The sequence below is a fragment of the Amblyomma mixtum genome, chromosome 10 (assembly GCF_055824585.1).
Source record: "Amblyomma mixtum isolate Tamu chromosome 10, ASM5582458v1, whole genome shotgun sequence".
Lineage (NCBI taxonomy): Eukaryota > Metazoa > Arthropoda > Arachnida > Ixodida > Ixodidae > Amblyomma > Amblyomma mixtum.
In genome coordinates this window covers 57,985,874-58,008,943 of record NC_143021.1, presented here as the reverse complement: position 1 = coordinate 58,008,943, position 23,070 = coordinate 57,985,874, and the positions used below count along the sequence as shown (strand labels likewise).

Below are 23,070 nucleotides of genomic sequence, written 5' to 3'. Positions count from 1 at the left end.
AATGCCATTATTTTTATTTTCAGTTTTGTTGCACGGTGTAGAAAAAAGGAATACGCTTGTGCACTATACTCGTGCAGCCACTTTAAACATGGAGAGATTGAATAAGACTGAATGTGAAGAAATACACTCATGCCGCAGGAATGATCAATTCTGCCTGCAGGTGATAGCTTTAAGAATGTTGAAATATGAAAAGTAAATAACACAACTACTCAACCAAGTGGTATGATATATAAAACCTTATTTGAGTTTGTAGCAATCAAAACACTCATATCTGCAAAATACACTTCATAGTGACAAAGGGTAAAGATCACCATACACCTTTTCATCATATCCCCATGTTTAGAGAAGAAGCGAGGTAGGGAATCTCAACAGTGATGCACAGTACGAAATTAGGCAAAAGAGCTGAAAACTAGTACATTTAAAATATTGAGCCCTGCTCGCAACACCACAATTGTGGTTAATTGGTTTCATATGTTCCTTCTGCACATTGTCGCATTCTTTTGCACTCCTTCAGATACCATCTGAGTGTGTTGTAATTTCCTCTTCTGTAAGCCCAATGCCGCACACAAAAACACAGTTGAGCCCTGCATCCTCCTGAAATAAAGGACTCTATGCATGACTATATAGTGGTCCTTACATAAATCATGAATTTGGACTGGTTTGCACTTTGACCAGTGTAATATCTACGAAAGTGTTGACTTTGTTCCTCGCCAGAACAAGCTGATTAGAGCGAGTTATATACACTGTACCATACTGTAATATTTTTATAAATTATAATGTTACTTATACGCTGCTGCTCCTAATGGTTATAGTGCATTTTGATACTGTTGGTACTGCAAGTTATGCATATAGTGTGAATCCTTTTGCCTTCTATGTTAATGCAACGCATGGATTTGCAATACATCACAGGATTTTTTCACTTCAGAATGTGACACCAAGCAGCAATGTGTTTTGCAATCAGCCTGCTGTAAAGCAGGGCCCTAGGTTATCTTCCACGTTACAGATAGCAAGAGGGAACAGCACAGCATGGCTGCACTTTTCAGACAACTGCGACGGCTGCCACTTTTCAGATGTGACTCTAAAGTGTGAACATGTTAACAGTTGATAATGCCATCATGCAACTTTGCCAAAAATGTTTGTCCATTTAAAAACAAACTTATGCACTTGATCATATTGTTTGCATTGATAGTAGTTATACCAGTTTTCTTTACAGCAACAAACTCCCCAGGCAGTGATTTGAGGACATACCTTGTTGTCTGCATTATTTCAGCCATGACTACAATGCTCTTGACGCAGGAAATAGTATGCCATTGACAACGGCATCCAAAAGACATGCCAACAATGCGTGCATATACACCATCACAAAATACAAAAGAGTTCACTCGACGATACTTGTCTGCACAAGCAGTGGTGAATGTGAAGCCCGAATGTGTGAGTTTTTTGAAAAGCCCACTGCTTGAGCTCTTGCCTATCCCATGAACAACTACACGTGACCTCAAAGTAAGTGCATCCTTTTTCAGCTTGTAACCTTTCATGAGGCTAACAATAAATAGAGTAGCATTGGTTTTAACAGCTCCTTTGAGGGATGATGGCAAGCAAAGAATAGAGGCAGCTTTTGTCAAAGAAAATTTTAATACAATTTGATTGTGAGCATGCCTCGTCCCTTTGACAAGTTTTATCAATGTTCCATTCATTGACTCAAATGAAAAAAGCTGAATAAAACCACAATGGTCCCCAGTTTCTCACTGTGCCAGTCAAATAAAATAGAAGGTGCGTATTGTACTTCATTTCTGTTGTGCCGTAAAGTTTCTGATACTTTTTAAGGAAGTGAATCATTCTTTGCTGTGTGTTGTCAAGCTTATCAAGAGCAATGGATGGACCTAAAAGGATATGCATTATTTCAACAAATTCTATGCAAATATCAAAATATGGATTTGACAAGATGCCTTCAAGAACAATATGTGAATAGAAGAGAAGCCAATTAAGCCAATCGGTGGCTTTCCAGTATGCCCGCTCTGCTAGTGAACATGGTAGCCTTGAAAACTCATGGACAGGCTGCAGGGACGTCAAACGTTCATCCCGCTGTTCAACATAGGCACTTAAGCTGAATTTTTTCTTTTTCCTTGCGCTCAGCCACATACTGGTTGTGGAGCGTACAAATCCTAGACAGACAGCATGCATGTAGTCCACAACAAAGTTCATAGGAAATGTAAAGTAGCTGAGTGTAAGCAGTATGCTGACTCCCTTAATCCCTCGGCTCGGGGTGCCCTGTGACTCAACTTTTCTGGCATGCCTTTTGAATGATGCAGAAGTTCTGGCCTTTGACTCTTTCTGGCCAAGGGGATGGACCCTTGCATGCCCTGATCCCTTTGCCACCACGGTGCCCTTGTCTTCACACCACGCACAGCCATGGGCCCCATTGAACATGGTCATGTTTATGACCGTCCCCCCTGGCAACTGTGTCCACGGTGAAGGGGCCAGCAAATACTTTTGAGGTATGCTGATTGCCATGCATATCAGACCAGCAAAACCCTGCATTTGCAAGATGGTTCATCTCTTTGACGTAAGGTGTCATGAGCATTCATATCTGGTTTGTCGTGTCCAAACCATACAGCACCCAAGAGCATGTTTTCAGAGCGCTTATGGGCTGGCAGCTCGTTAACTGCAAGCTCCACAGGCCACACAGAATATCCAGAAGACTTGTACAAAGGAGAGCCATCGGTGTTGCCTGTTAGGGTGATGTCTCCTGGGGATAGTGGCAACCTGCCATAGCCAAGGCTTTGCCGAATGCATGAAACGTCATAACTTAATGGTCGCTCACTTTCTGACATCACATTCATGTCTACAAAGTGGACCTTCAAAATTTTCTGCAGTTGCTGTTCGATGCTCAAGACAACAAAAAATGACAAGTTTTTTGTCAGCTCCTGTGCTGAGTACTCCGAATCGCAACCTACACAGCTAACGCCTTCACCACTGTCCTCACCTATGTACACTTTGCACGATGGACAGTAAAAGTGATTGGATGGCAGCAATTCAAAATTCTGAAAATTTTTCAGAAGTGTGAAAGTTGTCTTGGCAGTGGATGTGTCAGCAGGCAGCTGCAGCTCAACAAGCCGAAGCAGGTCCTCAGTTGCTTCTTTGGAAAGCCTGTGACGCAGGCTGAATGCCACGACGATTAGTAGGCTCTCCTTTTTTGTCACCTGGGATCCAGGGTACAATTGGGCACTCTGGAAATGCAAAACAAAAATGTAACTTCCGATATGGATTGCTGGGAAAACTCGCACATGATAAGAATTTTTCACATGCAGGACAGAAATGTTGCTTGAGGATTGTACTCCTCTTATTTTATTATGTTCGGTGTTAATTCGTTTGATTCATTACGTCACCCATAACCTTCAGCTGCTAGCTCAGTTGAGGTGACTGCAGGACAAGATCTCTCTGAATAGCTTCAATCATCTTATATCTTGCAAGATATATGGTCACATATTATCAGAGAAAATTTCTTTCAAACATATTGCTCTATCTCATCTTACTCTGGCTTTCTTTATTTGGAAATACAAATACTACATAATTAACCTATGGCTTTCTCATGAAAATAATTTGAATGGCCCATATAGATCGCGATGAATGCTTTTATTACCATGTGCTGATATAGTGACGGTTCAAAAGCTGAGCACATTTAATGAGACCTTTAAATTTGTTAGTTAAATCTGGATGTAACGAACGTCCATATAGCGAATTTTTCGATATTACGAAGTTTCTCAATTTCCCAACGCCGCCCTTGAAGCGCGTGCATTTGAGACCGCCATGTGACGAAGATGTTGCGGCAGCTGACCTTGCTACACCATCGATCTGTTACCTGGAGCTGAGTTGCTCGAAATTTGGCAGAATCATGCTAAACTTTCGTGACGATAAAGCACGAATTGACGAGAGAGGAACGCCGATAGCAACGAGCGACCACAGTTGACACAACGCGCCGCGCTTCAGCGCCGTCGGCGCATCCGGCTTTTTCTCTTTTGGAACGTGACACCACACGGCATTATGACAGTTCATGCTCAAAAGCAGCGAAAAATAATAGAGCATAGCAAAAAAAGAAACGACAGCAGGCAACTGCCGCCGCGCGGTCGCACGTGTGATTACGACGGCGATAGCTCTCGCAAGTCGAGAGTGGGGAAGGCGGAGAGCGCCAGCTTCGCTTAAGAGTCCGTTTCCTGGGGCAATACAGCGCGGGGAATATCGAGAGGGAACACATGCCGCGCCTCTCCTCCTCCGCTCTCGGTCTACGGCGGCATCGTTGCCGCGCGCGTCTTTAGCTCGGCCCTGCTGCGTGTGAGCCGCGGCGGAGGCGGCTGCTGTCGCAGTCGAGCAATTAGCGCGATCGCGAAAAGCTTCTCCGCGTTTATGACTTCGGGTAACGCTGTTTTTTTTGCATTTATTTGTTTTTTTTTTGGTTTCCGTTCTGCAGTGTCCTTTCGAATGTCCTGCGAAAACTACATATCTTAAGAAAAAGTTACTTTTACGAAAATACTTTTTCAGCTTCGTTATACCCAGGTTAGGGTGGAAGGTAGAAATAAACAATTAAAAAGGAGCTATCGAGTTCTTATTCACAATTCATCAATTCGTTTATTTTATTTAGGCCCATTTACAAACAAATAGAGGGGTCCAATCCAGCTAATTCGGTAAAGCGGCTTTAGTGCACTGTGCATATAACTTGCGGTTAATTAGCGGCTAATAAACGGAGCACTCGCTGCAAATCGCAAGTTGATTAACTATATTTTACAATTAATAGAGATGAGCAACCGACGTGTCACGGTTTGGATGTCGATGCCGGCTTTTCTACAGAGCAACCTCAAAACAAGGCTTTTGCAGTGGCAAAATATAAAAGCGCCAGCGCACGTATTATGACGTACTAGGTCGCCGCCTTATCGCGTATTCTATCGTTGACGCGCGTATATTGTACAGCGTTAGATAATTGCAAAAATTCTGAGTTAACTCTAAATTTCAGAGAGTTAATTACAATCGAGCGGGATCGCGATCATGAAATAAAGGAAAAATTGTGTAATAATTAATGGATACCTTTCACGCGGCAGACACTTCATAATTGGATCCTTTCGAACCACACTGCAACACTTCCCCATCACAAGTAAGCGAGAGTAAAGAAAACAAACTAAACCGGCTATACCTGTTCTTCAGTATCACTGACAAAATTTTCATCATCGGTGTCGCTTGAGGACTCTTCGCTGTCACTTTCACTGCCGTCTTCATCTCTTTCGGAATCCACGCCAATGGAGGATGGAGGTGTGCGGTGCACAATTTCAGAGGTTTCGCTGTGTTCTCCGAGATCACAATGTTCCCATTGGTGCAAACCAGAGGTGCGGCTGAGGGATTCATCTTCTGCGGCCCTTCGTTCTTGTTCAGCTGCAGCGCTGCCTTGCTGCTGAAACTGTGCGGAGCGGAGTCGAAGCTCAGTACGCCCTGGCACTTTTGCATCAGCCTTATACAGATAGTCGCACCGGCGCTTCGACATATTTGCTTATTTAGGTGTCATATCTCGACGAGACATTGATGAGTAGGCGAAAGCTAAAACATATATGCCCAGGCTGAGTTGCACAAGAATAAACCCGCTCTTTCCAAGCCGGTCACGGAGAGGAACGCCAAAGGCTTCTAAAGTGGACGCACAAAAAAGAATCGATCTGCGTTGTACGCGCACAACGACGTTTCTGCTCGTTACCAGCTACGTCGTCTGCGCAAGCACTAAATCAACTAAACATTCGGTTTCCGCGCCCGCGACGCCGCGAGCCGCGACGGCGCAGCGTGACGTCATGTAGATGTCATGTTTAGCGCGAACATCGCAGTAAATATATAATTTTATTATTTTATTTGCGTAATATTTATAAGTTGTTAAAAGTTTAAGAATGGTTTAATACAGTAATTTGAGACTAATTTATGCTTGGAGTTTTACTTTTGGCTCAGCTTTGTGCAGTCGAGCCTATCGGATCCGGTCCAGTCTGGGGCTTTGCCGGTTTCGCGCCTTTTTGAATGCCTCTTCCCACGCCGCTTATTGTTCGACTCAGCTCCCGCAGCTCTCGCTCAAACGCGTGCGCCTTTTTGGATTTTAGTTTCGCTATGTCCCACATTCTCGTGAAATGGCTAAATGCAGATGCGTGGGACGTATACCCCATTAGAAATTTAGTAGATTTCGAAGCTGGGGGCAAACTAATAGAAAATCCAGCCTACGTCGACAGCATGGCAGGAAGAGTTTTCAAGGTTTCTTGCGGCCCCAGCGAGGACGACTTGCACGACGCCTTCATCCTTGCCGTCGGTAAGTAGTGCGAATATCGTACTCTAGTAGGTAATCTTATGTCACATTTTGTAATAGGTTCTACTCATCATGATTCTGTTCCTTTTTTTATATATAATATAGGGAACGAGAAAGCCCTCGAGAAGCGGCGCAACGCTGTGCCACCCGACATGAAAAGCCTGGGCGGCCAGCGAGTAGCTTTAGGCGACGTAAGTTTACCTATGCACCCCATATGCTTATGCTTGCGCGTTTGCACCGACAAAAGTGAACTCGATCCATGTGCGAGGATTGACTTTCGTTAAAGCCGTGCTAGCGTGAAATGACCGCACATATGTCGTGCCACGTAATATACACATCGCATAAAACAAATGTTAGTCGCCTGCTGCACCGAGGCAGTTTGTGTCACTAATGATGCATGCCTACAAGGCACCTACCTGCATATGTGACAAGAAATGTTACATAGCCCCAGAGGCACTGTTTTTTCTGCCTCTGACCTGGCAGTGCATTAATATTGGACTTGCAGTAGGAGGTAATGATACCGAGTTGTCGTTTTAGAAGTCTGCACTGTGAAATGAAATACACCTGAGGTAAACTAGGTTTCCATTCGTATTTCGATTAATATCTCTCCTGGGGAGGAAGATCTGTTGTTTCATGGCAAGTTCGTTGCAGCATAAGCATGTCAAATTGACCAGAGTGTGAACCGTGATTGGCAGCTAAGCTATTTCGCAGTCTCCACTGTTGTGTGCCTCCGTGTTCATCCTTCAGTAAATTTGAGTTTTAATATGCCAGCACCATGGATGTAGCGGTCACCAGTGTTTTAAGAAAAGGTAGGTTGCTGTATTCCATACAAGGAGGATATATAAAACTTGCTGGAGTGGAAGCCGCCTATACGCGCCTATGGGCGTGCCGAACGGGCGGCGGCCATCTTACCAGAGGCAAAAAGGAGCGCAGCGCTCCGCCGCGCCTGGCTGCGCTTCAGGTTTTTCGCGCTGCTGATGAAATTGCGCTCATACAGAAAGCAATGAAAACAAGTGGTTTTAGTTGTAAGTGCTTATTTCCCATCAACCAGCACCAAAATGCCGTGATGAAGGCAGTTTAACTGCAGAGGTATCAAGGAGAAAGGCATGGCGCATCCTGCAGAGGCAAAAAACAGCGGAGCAGCCGTGCTTCTACTTTTTCGCGCTACTCATGAAGTTGCTAGCATTCAGAAATCAACGAAAACATGTGGCTCTAGTTGTAAACGTTTATTTTCCATCAACTAGCAGCCAACTGGTGTGAAGAAGGCAGTTTAACTACGGAAATATCGAGGAGAAAAGCATAGCGCAGCCGCGCTTTTTCGCGTTTACAAAGCAACGCAAACGAGTGGTTCCATTTGTAAACGTCTATTTTTCGTCAACCAGCGGCAAACTGCCATGTAGAAGGCAGTTTGCCAGCTCAGATATTAAGAAGAAAAGCTTAGCGTTGCGTCGCTCGTGCTTTTCCGCGCTGCGGATGAAGTTGCTTGCATTTGCGGAGCAACGAATACGAGTGGTTCCAGTTATAAACGTTTCGTTTCCATCAACTAGCAGCCAACTGGCATGTAAAAGCTAGTTTAAGTGCACAAATTTTCTGGAGAAAAGCGTAGTGCTGCTCGTATTTCGAAAGGAATGCACATGTGCGGTTCTAGTTTTAGACGTTTATTTTCAATCAACCAGCAGCCGACAGATGGGCAGAAGACAGCTCAGCTGCCCAGATATTAAGGAAAAAATCTTACAGGCAGTCAAAAACATCATGACAAATACCCTACTGGTGATTGAAAATAATCACCCTTGACAAAAGTGGTCTCACTTTGCTTTTGATCAGTTCACGGTTTCGTTCTTTTGTCATGTGATGTATTCTCACTTTCACATATTCTTCAGCGATTTTTTTGCACAAATGATAAATATAGTTGTCAAGTGGGTCAAGGTCAAGGATGTGGTCCTCCAGTTTCTGAAACCACTTTGTCTCTGTGGAGGTTCCCAGTACTTCAAGGATGAGGTGTTTCGATCTTGTTGTCACCATTTTAATAGTATCATATTCTGCCTGTAGCCGTCGAAGCCCCTTTTCAACTGCTTCACAAAGGCTAACAACGTCTAGTGCCGGTGAAATAAGTCCACCTCGGCTCTTTTGCCTAATTAAAGGTGGCGGCTCATCCGAATGCAGGGCTGCGATGCACTGTTCACATGTTACCGTTGAACAAACTTTCCGAACAACAAAACCCGCAATGTACGGCACTACAGCACCGCCAAAAGCTGACAGGCTTTCTGGGCAGTCAATGCGATGAGTATAGTCATGGTCGTCGACCTGCAGGATTGATGACCAGCGCATATCAGTAAGCATGCTGCTTTCATCTACCAAAGCTCCTGTAGTTGTTGCCTTTAGAATTGAGACGATTTCTTGGGAGCAGTTTCCAGAGCTTGATGAAGTCTCTTCTGTCTGAACCAACAGACGCTTGTATGCAGCCGTAAAATGCGCCGTGGTTGGATTGTTGTTATGGCTCCCTCGTGCACGTATGGACCCGAAGAAGTTTTCGGCGTGGTCTTGGCTAAGCTTGTGCGTCAGCAAGCATTTCAGCTGACCCTTGCCAACAAGCTCATCAAACAGTTTTTCTGTGCTGGTCATGCACACCAAAAATCCAACAAACCTAGTTTTCTTGAGTCCCTGTATAACTGTACGTCCTGCCGGATCTCTTAGCCCATGTATGTAGGTTGGGGCCTCGGAAAAGAATAGCTTCCAGCAGCCTTCATTTTGCTTTCGAAGAGGTGCCTTGTATGATCTTGCAAATGGATTTCGAGAGTTCATGATGTCGAACAAGTGATCAAAAAGCCTAATGAACTTAGATGTTGCACTGGCACCCTTGAACTGTGGCAGTTTAAGCACCTGTTCGCAGAAGTCTAAGGCGTCAGCAACTGAAGCACTCAAGGTTTGTACTGCATATCGTACTTTAATTTTTTGTTTTTCCCACTGGACGTGCACTTTTGTGAGCTTGTTTCCAAGCCGCAACCCTTCGCCACGTTGTAATGCCTCCAATGCCACTATATAAGCCCACTTCACATGATTTCCTTCCATGTCAATAAGGTGGCTTACAGTTGCCAACCAGTTCCGCACAAGCTATATCATGTGACACGCATCTAAGACAAACTGGATGTTTTTGGTGGAATCAGCAGGGTTGACAAAGCTTGTGGCAAATTGTTGAGAACCTGGTTGAAGCTGAGCACCTAAACATCTTGACATGGTGAAGTTAGAGGAAGCACCATCAAATGTAAGAGAAACGACATTAGCATGCACTGACTCAAGCTTGTCAATGCACTGCTTAGTCAGCTCCGCCCTCTCCGCGCCAGTGAGTGTGTCAATCAAAAAGTAAGCGACAGGCATCTTGATTCGGAGATTGACACCAACAATCATGTACACACACACATTTCTCGCTTCAGGGAGACTGTCGTCATCTAGCCCTGTTCCAAAGTCCACATACCCGACTATTTTGTTTCCAACAAGTTCGACATGTTTTCTTATGGCCATGTCGTCCACGATCAGTGCGCAGTAGAATGGCTGACTCCGTGATTGTGCAAATTTTTCAAGGAAGCAAAATGCTTCATCTGTAAAGCCAGGCGCTCCATCGATTGATCGATACCATTGCCTAAGAGTGCGCTGTGAAGGAAGGGCGTCATTGAATTTAGACCTGACGTATTCATACGCGGCCGGGGAATAAAAATGCAATGTCAGCGCGAATGCGCGGAGCTCAGGTGCGTATGTGCCCTTTTGCTTGCTGCCCACTCTGTTCAGAAGCTGCTGAATATCACTTGAAAATGAAGATGTGAACACCTGTGATCCTTCTTCTGAAAGGAGTTTTTGTTCTTTGACTTCTTTGGTAACTTCTTGTGCTGTCTCATTTCTCTTTGCGAGTCTTCGCTTCATTTGCTGCAAAGTTTTAACTTCCTTTTTCAACTGAGTTATTTCTTCCTCAGAGGCGCTGACTTTCTCTTTGTACCATTGTTTAGTGGGTGAAGACACAGGTGGCTCTTCTTCGCTTTCAGGCTCTTCAGGCTGCAGTGAACAGTGTTACGACTCATCTTGAGACCCGAGATGAAACGGAGGGAGATTCTACGTAGCGGCAATTTTGACGGGTCGTTTAACTTCAACTTGACCCCTCGATGACCTCGCAGAAAAGGGCGACTTTCTGGGAAGTGGCCGACGAGGCTCTTCCCACACTCGGCTCGGCGAAAACGACCTCCCCTTCGAGAAGCAACCGACGACAGGAGAAGAAAGGGTGTCCCTCGTCTTGAAAAGAAAACCCGGAACGAATCCGAGGAAGCCTGCGCAGCTGCGGCTGTGACGTCAACACGACACAATGCTATAGGAATGCGGAATGCGGACTGCGGACTTAGGAATGCGGACTTGCCAGTTCCCACGTGCGGGCTCTAAACAGGTGTCTTGGCCAGCTGCGTCTGTGACGTGTGGTGGCGATCTTTTGGTGCCCCATGAGTTACCGCCTAGTGAGGGGGCTCAACAGGTCTTCGATGGCGTTGCTGGTGCCGATCTTTTGTGTCGCTATGGAAGGTCCCCTGGTGCAGGGGCGGAGTCTTGGGCTATATAACCTGCGACCAAAGTGGGCACGAACGCTCTGGACCTTCGGTAATAGGTTCATCCAGTGTGGCTCTGGACCTTCGGTAATAGGTCCATCCAGTGGCTCTGAGCCTTGGGTATCAGGCTCATCCAGACGCTCGACGCTATGAACTCTTAACGTTTGATTCCTTGTACTTCCTTTGTAAAATTTTGTAAATAAGTGTCTCAGTTTCTGGCCATTAAATCTGCTTGTTTTTGTAATCTCCAACCATCTGAAGTTCAGACAGCAGGAAGAGCGAGAGAGAGAGGAAAAATGGCGTCAGCGCGAACGTGAGAGGGAAGCAAAACTACTGAAGCTAAGGACTGAGCTCAGTAAGTTAGAAATGGAGTTGAGCAAGAGGTCGGGCAGTTGTCCCCAGCAAGTAGTACCTGTTCTCAACAAGGAGGCAGGCGAGAAGTGTAAAACTATTCCGCAGAAAAGCCTCCGCGTGGAGAAAGAACAGGAAGAGCGAAACCTTTGCGAGGAAAAAGAAAGGTGTGACGCGCGTACTGTTAGCCCTGAGACAGATAGCGCGTTGGCAGATAAGACAGTTCCTTCATCCCGGACGAGCCCCCTTGGTGACGCAACAACTGGCCACGCTACCTCGAGCCGCAACAACTGGTGTCAGAAGTGGGATCTGCTACCTTGCGTCTCAACAACTGGTGGCAGCGGTGGGATCTGCTACCTTGCGTCGCAACAACTGGTGGCAGCGGTGGGATACGAAGACCCAACTGGGATCCGAAGCCTGGGATCCGAAGCCTTGGGATCCGAAGAGACTGGTGAGATACGAAGACCCAACAACTGTGGATCAGCGATGAGAATCTGAAGCCACAAGCGACAACAACGGTCGGCCAGCGAGAGTGCAGCTGTCTTGGACATGATCACGTGTGTGGGTGAGTGCTTGGCTTTTCCTTTGATGTGGACCAGGTTCTAAAAGAGGGTTAAAATTTAGAACTGGTAGACACCTGTGCTTAAATCTTACAGGTTTGGTATTTTTGCATAGTTGTTTTGGAAATAGCTCAGACTCAGAACTATCATGGACCTACAGAGACTGCAGGAGTCGGACCTGTTGCTGTTGTGTGAGGAATTGGGGATTGAGACAAGGGGTTTGGCACGAAAACCCATGATAATTCAGGCCATTACTGATTTGGGGGCAGATGATGAGGAGCTCATTGAAGAGTGGAGTCTCATCGAACAAAAAAAGAAAGAGCGAGAAGAAGAGCAGCTCAGACAGCAGGAAGAGCGAGAGAGAGAGGAAAAATGGCGTCAGCGCGAACGTGAGAGGGAAGCAAAACTACTGAAGCTAAGGACTGAGCTCAGTAAGTTAGAAATGGAGTTGAGCAAGAGGTCGGGCAGTTGTCCCCAGCAAGTAGTACCTGTTCTCAACAAGGAGGCAGGCGAGAAGTGTAAAACTATTCCGCAGAAAAGCCTCCGCGTGGAGAAAGAACAGGAAGAGCGAAACCTTTGCGAGGAAAAAGAAAGGTGTGACGCGCGTACTGTTAGCCCTGAGACAGATAGCGCGTTGGCAGATAAGACAGTTCCTTCATCCCGGACGAGCCCCCTTGGTGACGCAACAACTGGCCACGCTACCTCGAGCCGCAACAACTGGTGTCAGAAGTGGGATCTGCTACCTTGCGTCTCAACAACAGTAACTGGCTGGGTTGTCTTGATGCTTGCGGCCTGGACGCTTCCTCTTCACCTGAAATAGAGACCGTATGTATTTCTGATGAGTCTCAAGAGGAAAATTAAGAGGAGCTGCGAAGCTACGTCTTATCTGCTACCACAAAACTTATTAGTTCATAAAGGTGGGTGTATGTAATTTTGAATTTTAGCCAAAAACATCTTTTCAAATTATTAGCCTTTTTATTTTCCTTAGTATGTAAGCTTGCATACTAATTAGGTCTCTTCTTGTTACTACTCACGCAAGCTCACTGAACACATTTGCTGATCGAAGCCGCATCCGTACAGCCTACGGTTATGAGTCTAAAAACGGTTTTCGCACTTTGTGTCCCGTGAAAACGAAACAAAAAGTGAAGCTGTGCAAAATCTAGACACAATAGTGGTCTCTATCCAATGTTATGGTTACAGCCTTGCTGAGGCAACCCTGCTAGACGGTAAATTTGATGTCATTTTCAGCGAATGTCATTCAAAAGCAATGCCCTTCATTACCTGTGACAATGGAAAATTTAATGACATTACATAAAAACGACAACCGCGATATAATGAGTTCGAGAAAGGCAGTCGCATTTCTCGCTGTTCCAGCTGACAGGTCACACAGTGTTGATTTTTATCCGCTTATCGCGATCACTTCTTTTCGACGAAAACGAGACCACCGACGCTAGAGTTCGGCTACCGTGATCCGTGATGCCACAAATACATCGCGCGAGAATCGCGAATCATTTGTCGTCCTAGCGATGGCTCGACATTCTGCAGTTATACTCACGGGCTTCTGTAGATGTTCCGGAAACGCAGGGAACGCAGATGGGACACTACCCGCACGCAGTCGCGTTGTCTGTCCAGTGCGGTCGAAGCACCCCGGCGCGAAATGCACACAGCCAAGGCGATCTCCATCTTTCGCGTGCCACCTTTCACGACGAACAGCCAGCTCCCACAGGCTCCGCAGCTCCGGATCTTTTGGAAACCTGTCGATAATTCCAGGACTATTAATCGTTGCACGCACACACAACTTATCAGTTGGCATCCATCGGCAACGCAAGCGTAGTGGCTCAATCGAACGTGTTTTCGTGTACTTAGAGGTAAAATGTGAGGCCGCAACCCTTCTTCAGCCTGTTTGCACATCCGTAGGCAACGCAGGAGGCAACCATAATCAAATAGATGGTGTTTACATGTCCATCACGTCAACTTGCACTGCCAAAAAACTCCGGAAAACAGCAGCGCGAGCCGGCGCCAAGCGCGCTTTTTGCCTCTGGTAAGATGGCGGCAGGCGGCTTCAGTCGGAGCGCGCCCTCTCCACTCTAGCAAATTCTATATATCCTCCTTGATTCTATATCACATGTGAAGGTAAGGCTTGATTTGCTGTTTTAAGCTTCCAGAACATCTTAGCTATTATACATGATTTCATATAATTGCATTTAAAGTATACATAATGCATTATTCAGCAACACAGAGTTGTGAGCTTAGAAATTTTAAAGGCCACATGTTAGTATTTATGGCAGTTAGTCATGTTGCATCAATTGTATTTGTAGCCTTTAATGTTTTAAATTCTCTTCAGTAAGTCCACTTGTGTACAGGTGCAAACTGAAGCAAATGCAGCACACTTCTCTATTTTAGGTGTATTAACGCTTATTCCATCTGAAGTTGACAGACTATATTACATGCTACTGTACTACTGCTACTTTCATGCACATGTCATGCCTTCATATTTTCTGTAAGCTAGGAGAATCTCCGCCTTTGTAGCCTTGGTAAATCCACTAGCTATCAGAAGTAGCTCATGAACCTCGTGTGCCTTGCCTTCTGTTTCTTTCCTGCCTTACATGCATGCAAGTAACAAATACGCAGCAACACATCTCAACAGAAAAATAGCCAAATTCAATTCATTATGGCTCGCTGCAGAGTGAAACTATTTGCTGTAAGCTATTAAAGTGTGATTATCCTGAAATGGTGGGTGGGGATTTAGACATGCATGGATTTATTGACTTAGGGGGTTAATTTAGAGAGCACTTCAAGTAGAAGGGTTCCTTTGAAATCAGTTTAACAATCCCTGCTCTAAGCAAGAAAAGCCTTGTTGCAACAATTCTGTATGCTCCATTTACTTGTATGTATGATTGTAGTATGTTTAAATAAGAAATGCAAATGCATTAAATGAGAACTTAAATTTCCAATAAGTGAGTAATCACCCACTGAGCACAGCTGTGTATCTACGATGAAAAGTTGCAAGCCTTTACAATAACTTTTAGTAAAGGAGAATCCGTTCTGGTCTGGTGGTTGAACCTGGGACCACAGTCTGTCAAAGGGCAGCCGCTTATTCCGTATACTGGAACACCTTTAGTGCGCTAGCACTTATAGTGGCCATTCCCCGCATTTATCCGTTGCGAGTTTGTCAGTGTCTGTCTGCCTGAAGCCAGTTTTGTCGCAGGCTGCCCACTGTGTTAGGTGGCAGCCCATATGATCGTGACAGGCTGCTCGGGAAGAGCAACCTGGGTCGCAACCCAAGTCCCACCAGAGAGAGAGAGAGAAAAACTTTATTATGGCAAGTGTGTTAGTCCCTCGACCACCGCACGGTCCCGCTCTACGTCGGAACGTTCATGTGGTGTTTGTTCATGACGTCGGCACCCTGAAGCACCGCAGCAAGCAGCGATGGCGGGTCCAGAGACGAGAGCACGACCTCCCAGTCCTCCCAACTTGATAACGCGGGCTGTCCCCGCGGGGGAGGATAAGCAGGACAGCCGAAAAAGATGCGGGAGAGTGTGGCTTGAGGTTCGCCGCACAGGGTGCATGCAGGGGAGGTTCCACAGTAGTGAGATAACAGCTGAGGGGATGAGAGAGAGTGGGTCTGGAGGCGTCTCCAGAGGATCTGTTGGGAGTGGGTAAGGGAGGGGTGTGGAGGAGGGTAAGTCCGACGGTCCAAGCGGGACATTTGCGTGAGCTCTGCAAAGGTGTGCGCCCGTTCTCTCGACCGCACGTGAGTGCACCGAGCTAAATGGAATCAGCAGCAGCGGTTAGGGGAACAGGATTCGAATTATGTTTGCGCAGTAGCTGAAGGGAAGAAGATAGGGTGGTAATTAGGTGGTAGCCTGGCACAGCAATTAGGTAATAGCTCCAAGTGACAATTCACATCATGCTAACGCACAAATCCGCATTTGGCCGAATTACCCACATCGACGCTTTTTTTTTTTTTCAACTACGACATTTGTGTGAAAGCTTTGTGGCTTTTTCCTGCAGCCATATGGCTGCATTTTGATGGATGGTAATGAGTATGAACTCTTTTATTTCATGTATACTCCACTTTAGGGGATTCCCTGAAAGACATTAGATTAATTTAAATCATTCCTTGACTGTGGAAACACTGATCAAAGGCACAAGGTGGTGTTCACTGTGCTTTTTCATTTATAGTTTATGAAACTGGTGCTACAGGCATACTGGCGCTTTTTTATTCATAATTCTAGAGCAACCGCAGTAATTTGTATTCACTTATGAGTAGGATATGAAGGCATATAAAAACTAATAAGCGAGTGATTACTCATTGGCATCCACCCGAGCGCAGCCATACGGCTACAAAGGAAAGCTATAGAGCTTTCTCAGAAACTTCGTAGTTCAAGAAAAATTTGTCCTCGTCCCGGGATTGAACCCAGGACCACCGCTTCACCGGAGCAGTCGCTCTACCAATTTAGCTAACCAGGACGGCAAGCTTATGGTAGGGCGAGAGCGAATTGATCAATAACTCGAAGTGGGAACTGTGTTTGTCAAATGTTTTAGGGGAATCCCCCAAGGTGGAGTAGTGTTGTAATTGTGTTTCTGAGAAAGCTGTATAGCTTTCCTTTGTGGCCGTATGGCTGTGCTCGGGTGGATGCCAATCAGTAATTACTCCCTTATTACAAATCTACTCCACCTTGGGGGATTCCCCTAAAACATTTGACCAGCATATAAAAATTCTGCCTAAGTGGTTTATAAGGCACTTTAGAACTGAATATACGTGGTTTTACATCCCATTGATGCTGAGAAAAGTCCTGAAATCATGTGCATCATCTTCAGTACATGGCAATTTTTAATTGTGCTTTTTAACATTTGATGACAAACAACTTCCTTGAGGTACACGTTTTTGAGTGGGCAGCATGAGGAAATAAATCATATATGTGTGTGCATAAGTGCTTTCGTTGGCTATAATTTTTTGTTCTTTCCTGTCTTCACTTCTAGCCTGCAGTAAATTTTCATGGTGCAAAGTTACATTTCATACAGTTTATTCCACGGATAAACCATTGCATTTTGAAGGCAGTCGGGGAGTAATGGCATTATGACTTAATTCGTACTGCAAAGATATGCTGCTGTTCGATGGGTTTCTACATTATCCATCCTCATATGTGCTTCCTTGATGTACTTCGCTAGTATCAGTTCCGCATGCAAATCCAATGAAATCAGCTTCTTGGATTACGTCACAACATTGATACCAGTAGCTGCAAGAGCCACAAGCTGTGGCATCTCTGCATAAGGTGCAGATGGATGTGAAAGGACTGCATTTCACGGAAAAAGATGCAGCTGCTCATTATTGTGCTGTATTTTGTCTTATCAGGTGTTGAATGCTGGATGCCTTTTAGGTAGCTTTCATATGTTGCAGCATGTACATGACAGAGTGGTCATTGACTATTTATTTCAGCCCCATGTTCCAGTTCTATAAGGTGTGAAATGTTATGCGGGTGCTTTTTGTAAAGTAGCGGTTCTCGTGCATGACGCAAAGTGAACACTAGTGCAGAGTACAAGTTTTGTACTTATGCCGTAGTCATGCATGTTTTACTTACTATAATGTGGTCATTAGCTTCCTTTTTTTCAGTTTGGCTACCTGTTCATTGGTTTTCAATGTGAATTTGAATGGCAACACTTAAGCTGTACCTGTCTGCTTGAAATGTATGTTTGGTTATGATGTATTACCTTGGCTACTTAACGTAAGCAAGGTACTTACTTAGTAGACTTGTTTTTTATAGCTGGCGAACTGTTTCAAACCCTGCCTGTGTATCATCTGCTATAGTTAGTATTTTGCTATTGCAATTTCTTTTTTTTTTGCGTCTTGTACTTTGCCCTAACATGCGTGTTTGCACACTCTCCCCAGCTTTCCATAAGCACTGAGCAGGCACAGCTGAAAGCGTTGGTGTCCGAACTGGAGGCAAAAAATGCCAAGCTAGAGCAAATGCTTGGTATGTACATGTTTGCATGTGTCCACTTATCTGCTTGGAAAGTCTTCTTTCAGTACATTTCAGAAAAGTATCATAGCCATGCAGAAATTGAGCCTTTGGGTACCACGTATCATTGTGAGAAGGATTAGCCGGGCCAGTTTGCACATGACACAAAAAGTTAGCAGTGCACTAGAAAGGACTTTGCTACATCTCTATACTGCTAGCTGTGGTACGCTTTTGTGGTTTTGCTGCTGCCTCAGTGTCCTGAGGCAACTTTAAAGCATGTCTGCAAGAATTGTTTGGAGAGCTAGCTTAAGAAGGATGTAGGATATAACTGCATATCAAAACTATACCCAAGAGGTTTATAAATAGGGCCCTTTGTTTTCAGGTGAAAGCCGATTTTACCGAATTCTTGCACCCCAAACGTATCTCTTAAAAATTGGGTTAAATAAATTTCTCCCTGAAAATGAAGCCTTCTGGATGATGTCAGTTTTCCAGCTCACAAAGCTGGACAGAAAAAGTTTTGTATGTAGTGCTTATTCCAGAGGGTTGTCTTCGGTCAACTGAGTCAGCTTGTTTTCAAAAGGGGGATAAAGATAAGTCTGAAAAGGGTGATTTACAAGCAAGAGGCCAAAACATGGCTACTGACCAGCTGTCTTAACAGAGCTACTGTATTAAGCACTACCCATGATAAAAACAATTTGATTCAAGAACCATGCTCATTCGAAAGGGTTGCTCTGGTCTTGAACGTTTTTGCACTGTACAAATAATGTCAAGCTGGTCTTACTCAGATGCAGGAGTACTCCTTAGCAGATTGGCAATGTATGCGATGAAATATTTTTAATTGATTTGGAAACAAAAAATCTTCATTGGTAAACGATTTTTTAATGACATTTGTGTTGATTTATATATTGTTTCTGAAAAAAATGCGCAAAAAAGGGGCATCTCAGGTCAAGCAGAAAAATAACTGTTACAGTAACCTCTCTTGTGTAAAAAGTTACCCAAAAAATGCCAAACGAAAATTTTTTCTGAATAACCTGATTTATAGCCAAAGTTGCACTAAAAATATAGTGCCTGTTTTTTATCTCCCGCATTCTGGAAAAAATTATACCTGAAAACAGAGGGCCGTTTTTATAAAGCACCGACTTAACTCAAAGAAGCATGTTGTTACATCTCATTTGTGCCAAGATAACTCCCGACATTTTGTTCGGTATGTGGCTATTTTGTTTTGTTGTTCATATTATGCTCTACTGTAATGATAATTTCATGCCAGATTTATGACAATATACACTGAAGCAAATGAATGAGCAGCTGAATTGATATACAGCAGCAGCCTTGAAAATAAGCATAAATAATTTTGCAAAGGAGTAGCAGCTTGCCACACAGGAAGGCATTCAAACAGGATGAAGTGGCCTAGCAGGATCTGGTATAGGCAGTACCTTAGCAGCGTACCTTTGAAGAGAAGTATATGAAAGTTTTTTAAATTTAAGTTAGCCCGAAATGGTTTTGATGGGCATATTGTAGTGCAACTGGTCTGTAGAGGTGGTCTCTGTGGGTGTTCGAGTCAAGTTTTGAAGCTCTGCGTGGACCCTATAATTTACAAATAATTTTCTAAAAATAGCTGCTCACAGTAGCTCGCAACCAATTAGGGCAACACACCTCATCGCGCGTCCCCTCCCCAGCGAGGTGAGTGGGCAGAAGGGGCCAACTTGAAGGCTGGCTGGCTCTTCCGCCTACTGACATCATCGGGGTAGGGGTCGCCCAGTAATGTGTGTTGCCCTAATTGGTTGCGAGCTACTGTGAGCAGCTATTTTTAGAAAATTATTTCTAAATTATAGGGTCCACGCAGAGCTTCAAAACTTGGCTCGAATACCCACAGAGACCACCTCTACAGACCAGTTACACTACAATATGCTCATCAAAATCATTTCGGGCTAACTTAAATTTTTTTCTCTGCATACAGAACTTTATTGTATTCTTCATTTAGTGCTGGCCCACTTGTGCCCACGTAATAATGCTGGAAGTATATTAGATATTAAACGCCCTAATGTGAGTATTATTTCTATTTTGTGAGTATTTATGTGAGTATCTATCTATTTTGAGTATTAAGGGATGTTGAATAGTTTTGTAAGCTGCTGTAATGGATCACATCCAAACTTTACCTCATTTCTTAGTTTTGAAGGATGTAAGCCTCATGCAAGTCAGGTGTATAAATACTTCAATTATTTCTGAACTTTTATTTTAAATCTCTACCTATGATGTGCTAAACACCGTGTATCTGATTATAAGGAGTGTTGCTATAGTGCCTTTCTTTGCCAAGTTTCGCACTGACTGTGTGTATAGCTAGCAGAAGACAGAGGATATAACACCTTCCAATTCCAGCTACCATGACCAATCAAAGCACTCTCTCCTTTTGAGTACATTTTTGGCTAAAAGGCCATTTATTGGCTTGCACAAGCTGTACCCTTCACAGGTTAAGTTACAATGTGAAGGTGGTCTCAACAAGGCCAGTCGTCTCTTGGGCTACTTCAGGCAAAACCCTGAGCATTCTTAGGATTTTGCTAAGGTAGCCCCCTTCCTTTCATATTCTTTAGCCCTCTCTGTATGCTGCAGTAATGCATGTGAGAATGGGAAGCAGTGGTACAGGTTGTGTGTTCCAGACACTTTGCATGAAAGCCCCTGTAAACAGTGTAACTGTGAGGGCAGTTCTGAACCTGCCACCAGTACACAGGCTAGCTTCCTCTCATTTTTATGCACTGGTACCAATCACTTGTGTTTGGTTTTCTAAGTTTTGAATTTTTATAATTTGACTACATCTTCCCTCTAATGTGATCTACAGAAAACTCTTGACAGTGTGTATAGCCACTGTAGTCGAGTAGATCTGCATGTCAGTAGATGTGCTAGCTGAGCAGGTTTAATTTTTTATTTATTTTTTATTTAACTTGTCATGGCCTGTATTGTCTTGCTTCTTGTGCATGTGTCCTGTTAATTACTGCTGTTTACTTCAAGTCAATCAATCAATCAATCAACTTTATTCAGCATTTTTTGTCCTGAACAACAGAAAAGAAATGCTAGGGTAGGAGCAAAAAGCCACAAACTCAGTAGCTTGACGAGGCTCCCACCCCTAATTGACAAGGCCAACAGACTGTCACGTTATTACATATATATATATACACACACACATACACACACACACACACACACACACACACACATATATATATATATATATATATATATATATATATATATATATATATATATATATATATATATATATGCAGGACTTAAAACCAGCGAGAAAAAAAGTATGCAATGGAATGTGCAGTAAGACAGGTGCTATATCTAAAATAGTTTTGATGTGAGAAATGAACGTGTATCTGTGTTAACTCGTCGCAGACTATTTATACATATTAAGATTACAATTCAACGCACAGAAAATGAAAGAAACATATCTAACAGGAAAACAAAAAAATCGCGTCAGCTGCTCCAAAGGGTCAAATATAATCGGGTGTACACAAGTTCACATAATAGAAGCAGGAAAATAGACGATGATAAAAAGATACAATACATCCGCAGTACAAAAGCAGTTTGTGTCGGAAAAACATAATTAAACTCATATGTCTTCAAGAATAAGGTATTTCTGCCACTTGTATTTGCTAAGGTTATGTATATCTATATTTTTATTTTGTAGGAAATTCAAATATGTAGGCATGTGGTACTGCAGCATGTGCCGACCCTGATTAGTGCGGGAAGAAGGTATAGACCAGTGTTCTCTGTTTCTGAATATGTAGGGCACTTCTAAAGGTCGATGTAAATTACATAAGTTGAGGAAAGCTTCGTTGTTAGTTTGAACAGTGTGTTTGTACTTCATAACGAGGTTAAGTTTATGTATGTGGTGTATGGGGAGTACATTAAACGAAGCAAAAAGTTCTCTTGTATGGGCGTCATATGAGGCATTTGCTACATGACGAATTGCTTTCTTTTGTAATAGCATCAATTTGGTAAGGTTGGATTGAGTTCTGTCCGTCCATACAAGACTGCAGTAGTTAATATGGGGAGCGAAAATTGAATTATAAAGGATTAACTTAACTTTAGTCGGAAGCATCGTTCTAAACTTACAGGTTTCCCGCCACGCGTTCCACGTGGGCATTCCAGTTTAGATGTTGATTGAACGTCACACCCAATGCTTTTATTTCTTTAACGACTTTTATTTGTTTGGAACCGAGTTTTATGTCGATATCCCGACTGATAACCTTCTCTACAGGAGTAAATAATATGGCTCTTGTTTTAGCAACGTTAATTTGTAAACTATTTATTTGAGTCCATTCAGAGAATTTTTCAAGTGTAAAATTTGCGAAATCAGTGAGTTCTTCAATACTGGCGGACTGGAAAAAAATGCTTGTGTCGTCTGCATAAATGATGTAAGATGCAAGTGTGCTGGTGTTTACTGTATCATTTATGCAAATATTAAATAAAACCGGTCCGAGTATACTGCCTTGCGGCACACCTGACGTGACATTTAATAGGGAAGAGTGAGCTTTGTTAATCACGACGCATTGTTTACGGTGGTTTAAATATGACTTGAGAAGGTTACCAGAAACTCCTCGAAATCCATAATGCTCTTTGTGGATAAAATTTTGTGGTCAATTCTGTCGAATGCTTTCGAGAAATCGATCAGAATACCTAGGGTCATTTTGTTATTTTCAAACCCTCTAAGTATTAGTTCCTCCTGCGTCAACAAAGCTAATTCAGTGGACATACCTCGACGGAACCCGAATTGCTGTGGAGATAAAAGCTTGTGCTTATCACAGAAACTGGTGATTCGCTTGCATATTATTTTTTCTAGACCTTTGGAAAAAACGGGTAACACTGAGATCGGTCGATAATTTGAAAAGTTATTTTGATCGCCTGATTTATATATCACTTCTACTCTTGCACACTGCATAATATCTGGAAAGGTACCAGTATGTAAACACGTATTGTAAATGTGACAAAGAGCTGGAGTCAGCAGGTCTAAGACGTATTTAACGGGTTTAATTTCAAGATCATCAATGTCCCGGGCTTTACTATTCTTGAAGGACATAAAGGTAGAGTAAATTTCTTCATCAGTAGTCGGTTCAAAAAAGGCAGATTGAGGATTTAGGATTCAGATGCCTTCTGCTTGCTTCAATGTCTTGGCAATCTGGAAAGTAGCAGCTGTCTCCAGATAGCATATCAGCCATTCAAAATCTGAAGTGTTAGGGTCAGTTATGCACACAGTGGCGAGCAATGAAAAGTGTCTTGGTCCCATTGGAAAGCTG

General features: G+C 43.7%; 1 protein-coding gene across 1 annotated transcript; it reads right to left on the bottom strand.

The window, feature by feature from the left end:
• Positions 1 to 9,428: 9,428 nt before the first annotated feature.
• Positions 9,429 to 13,623, bottom strand: LOC149325873 (uncharacterized). Its single transcript, XM_089564401.1, has 4 exons — positions 13,366 to 13,623; positions 12,576 to 12,621; positions 11,841 to 11,852; positions 9,429 to 10,377 (listed from the first exon to the last, which is right to left on the bottom strand). Exons 1-4 carry the CDS (start codon positions 13,621 to 13,623, stop codon positions 9,431 to 9,433), a joined length of 1,263 nt encoding a protein of 420 aa, XP_089420527.1. The 3' UTR covers positions 9,429 to 9,430.
• Positions 13,624 to 23,070: the final 9,447 nt, after the last annotated feature.

What these genes read in the sequence shown, in the direction of transcription:
- LOC149325873 (XM_089564401.1), bottom strand. Translation starts at nt 13,623, where the DNA reads ATGCCAACTGATAAGTTGTGTGTGCGTGCAACGATTAATAGTCCTGGA. An exon ending in CGGAACATCTACAGAAGCCC is followed by an intron (nt 12,622 to 13,365) that starts GTGAGTATAACT and finishes TCTCTATTTCAG; the next exon opens with GTGAAGAGGAAGCGTCCAGG.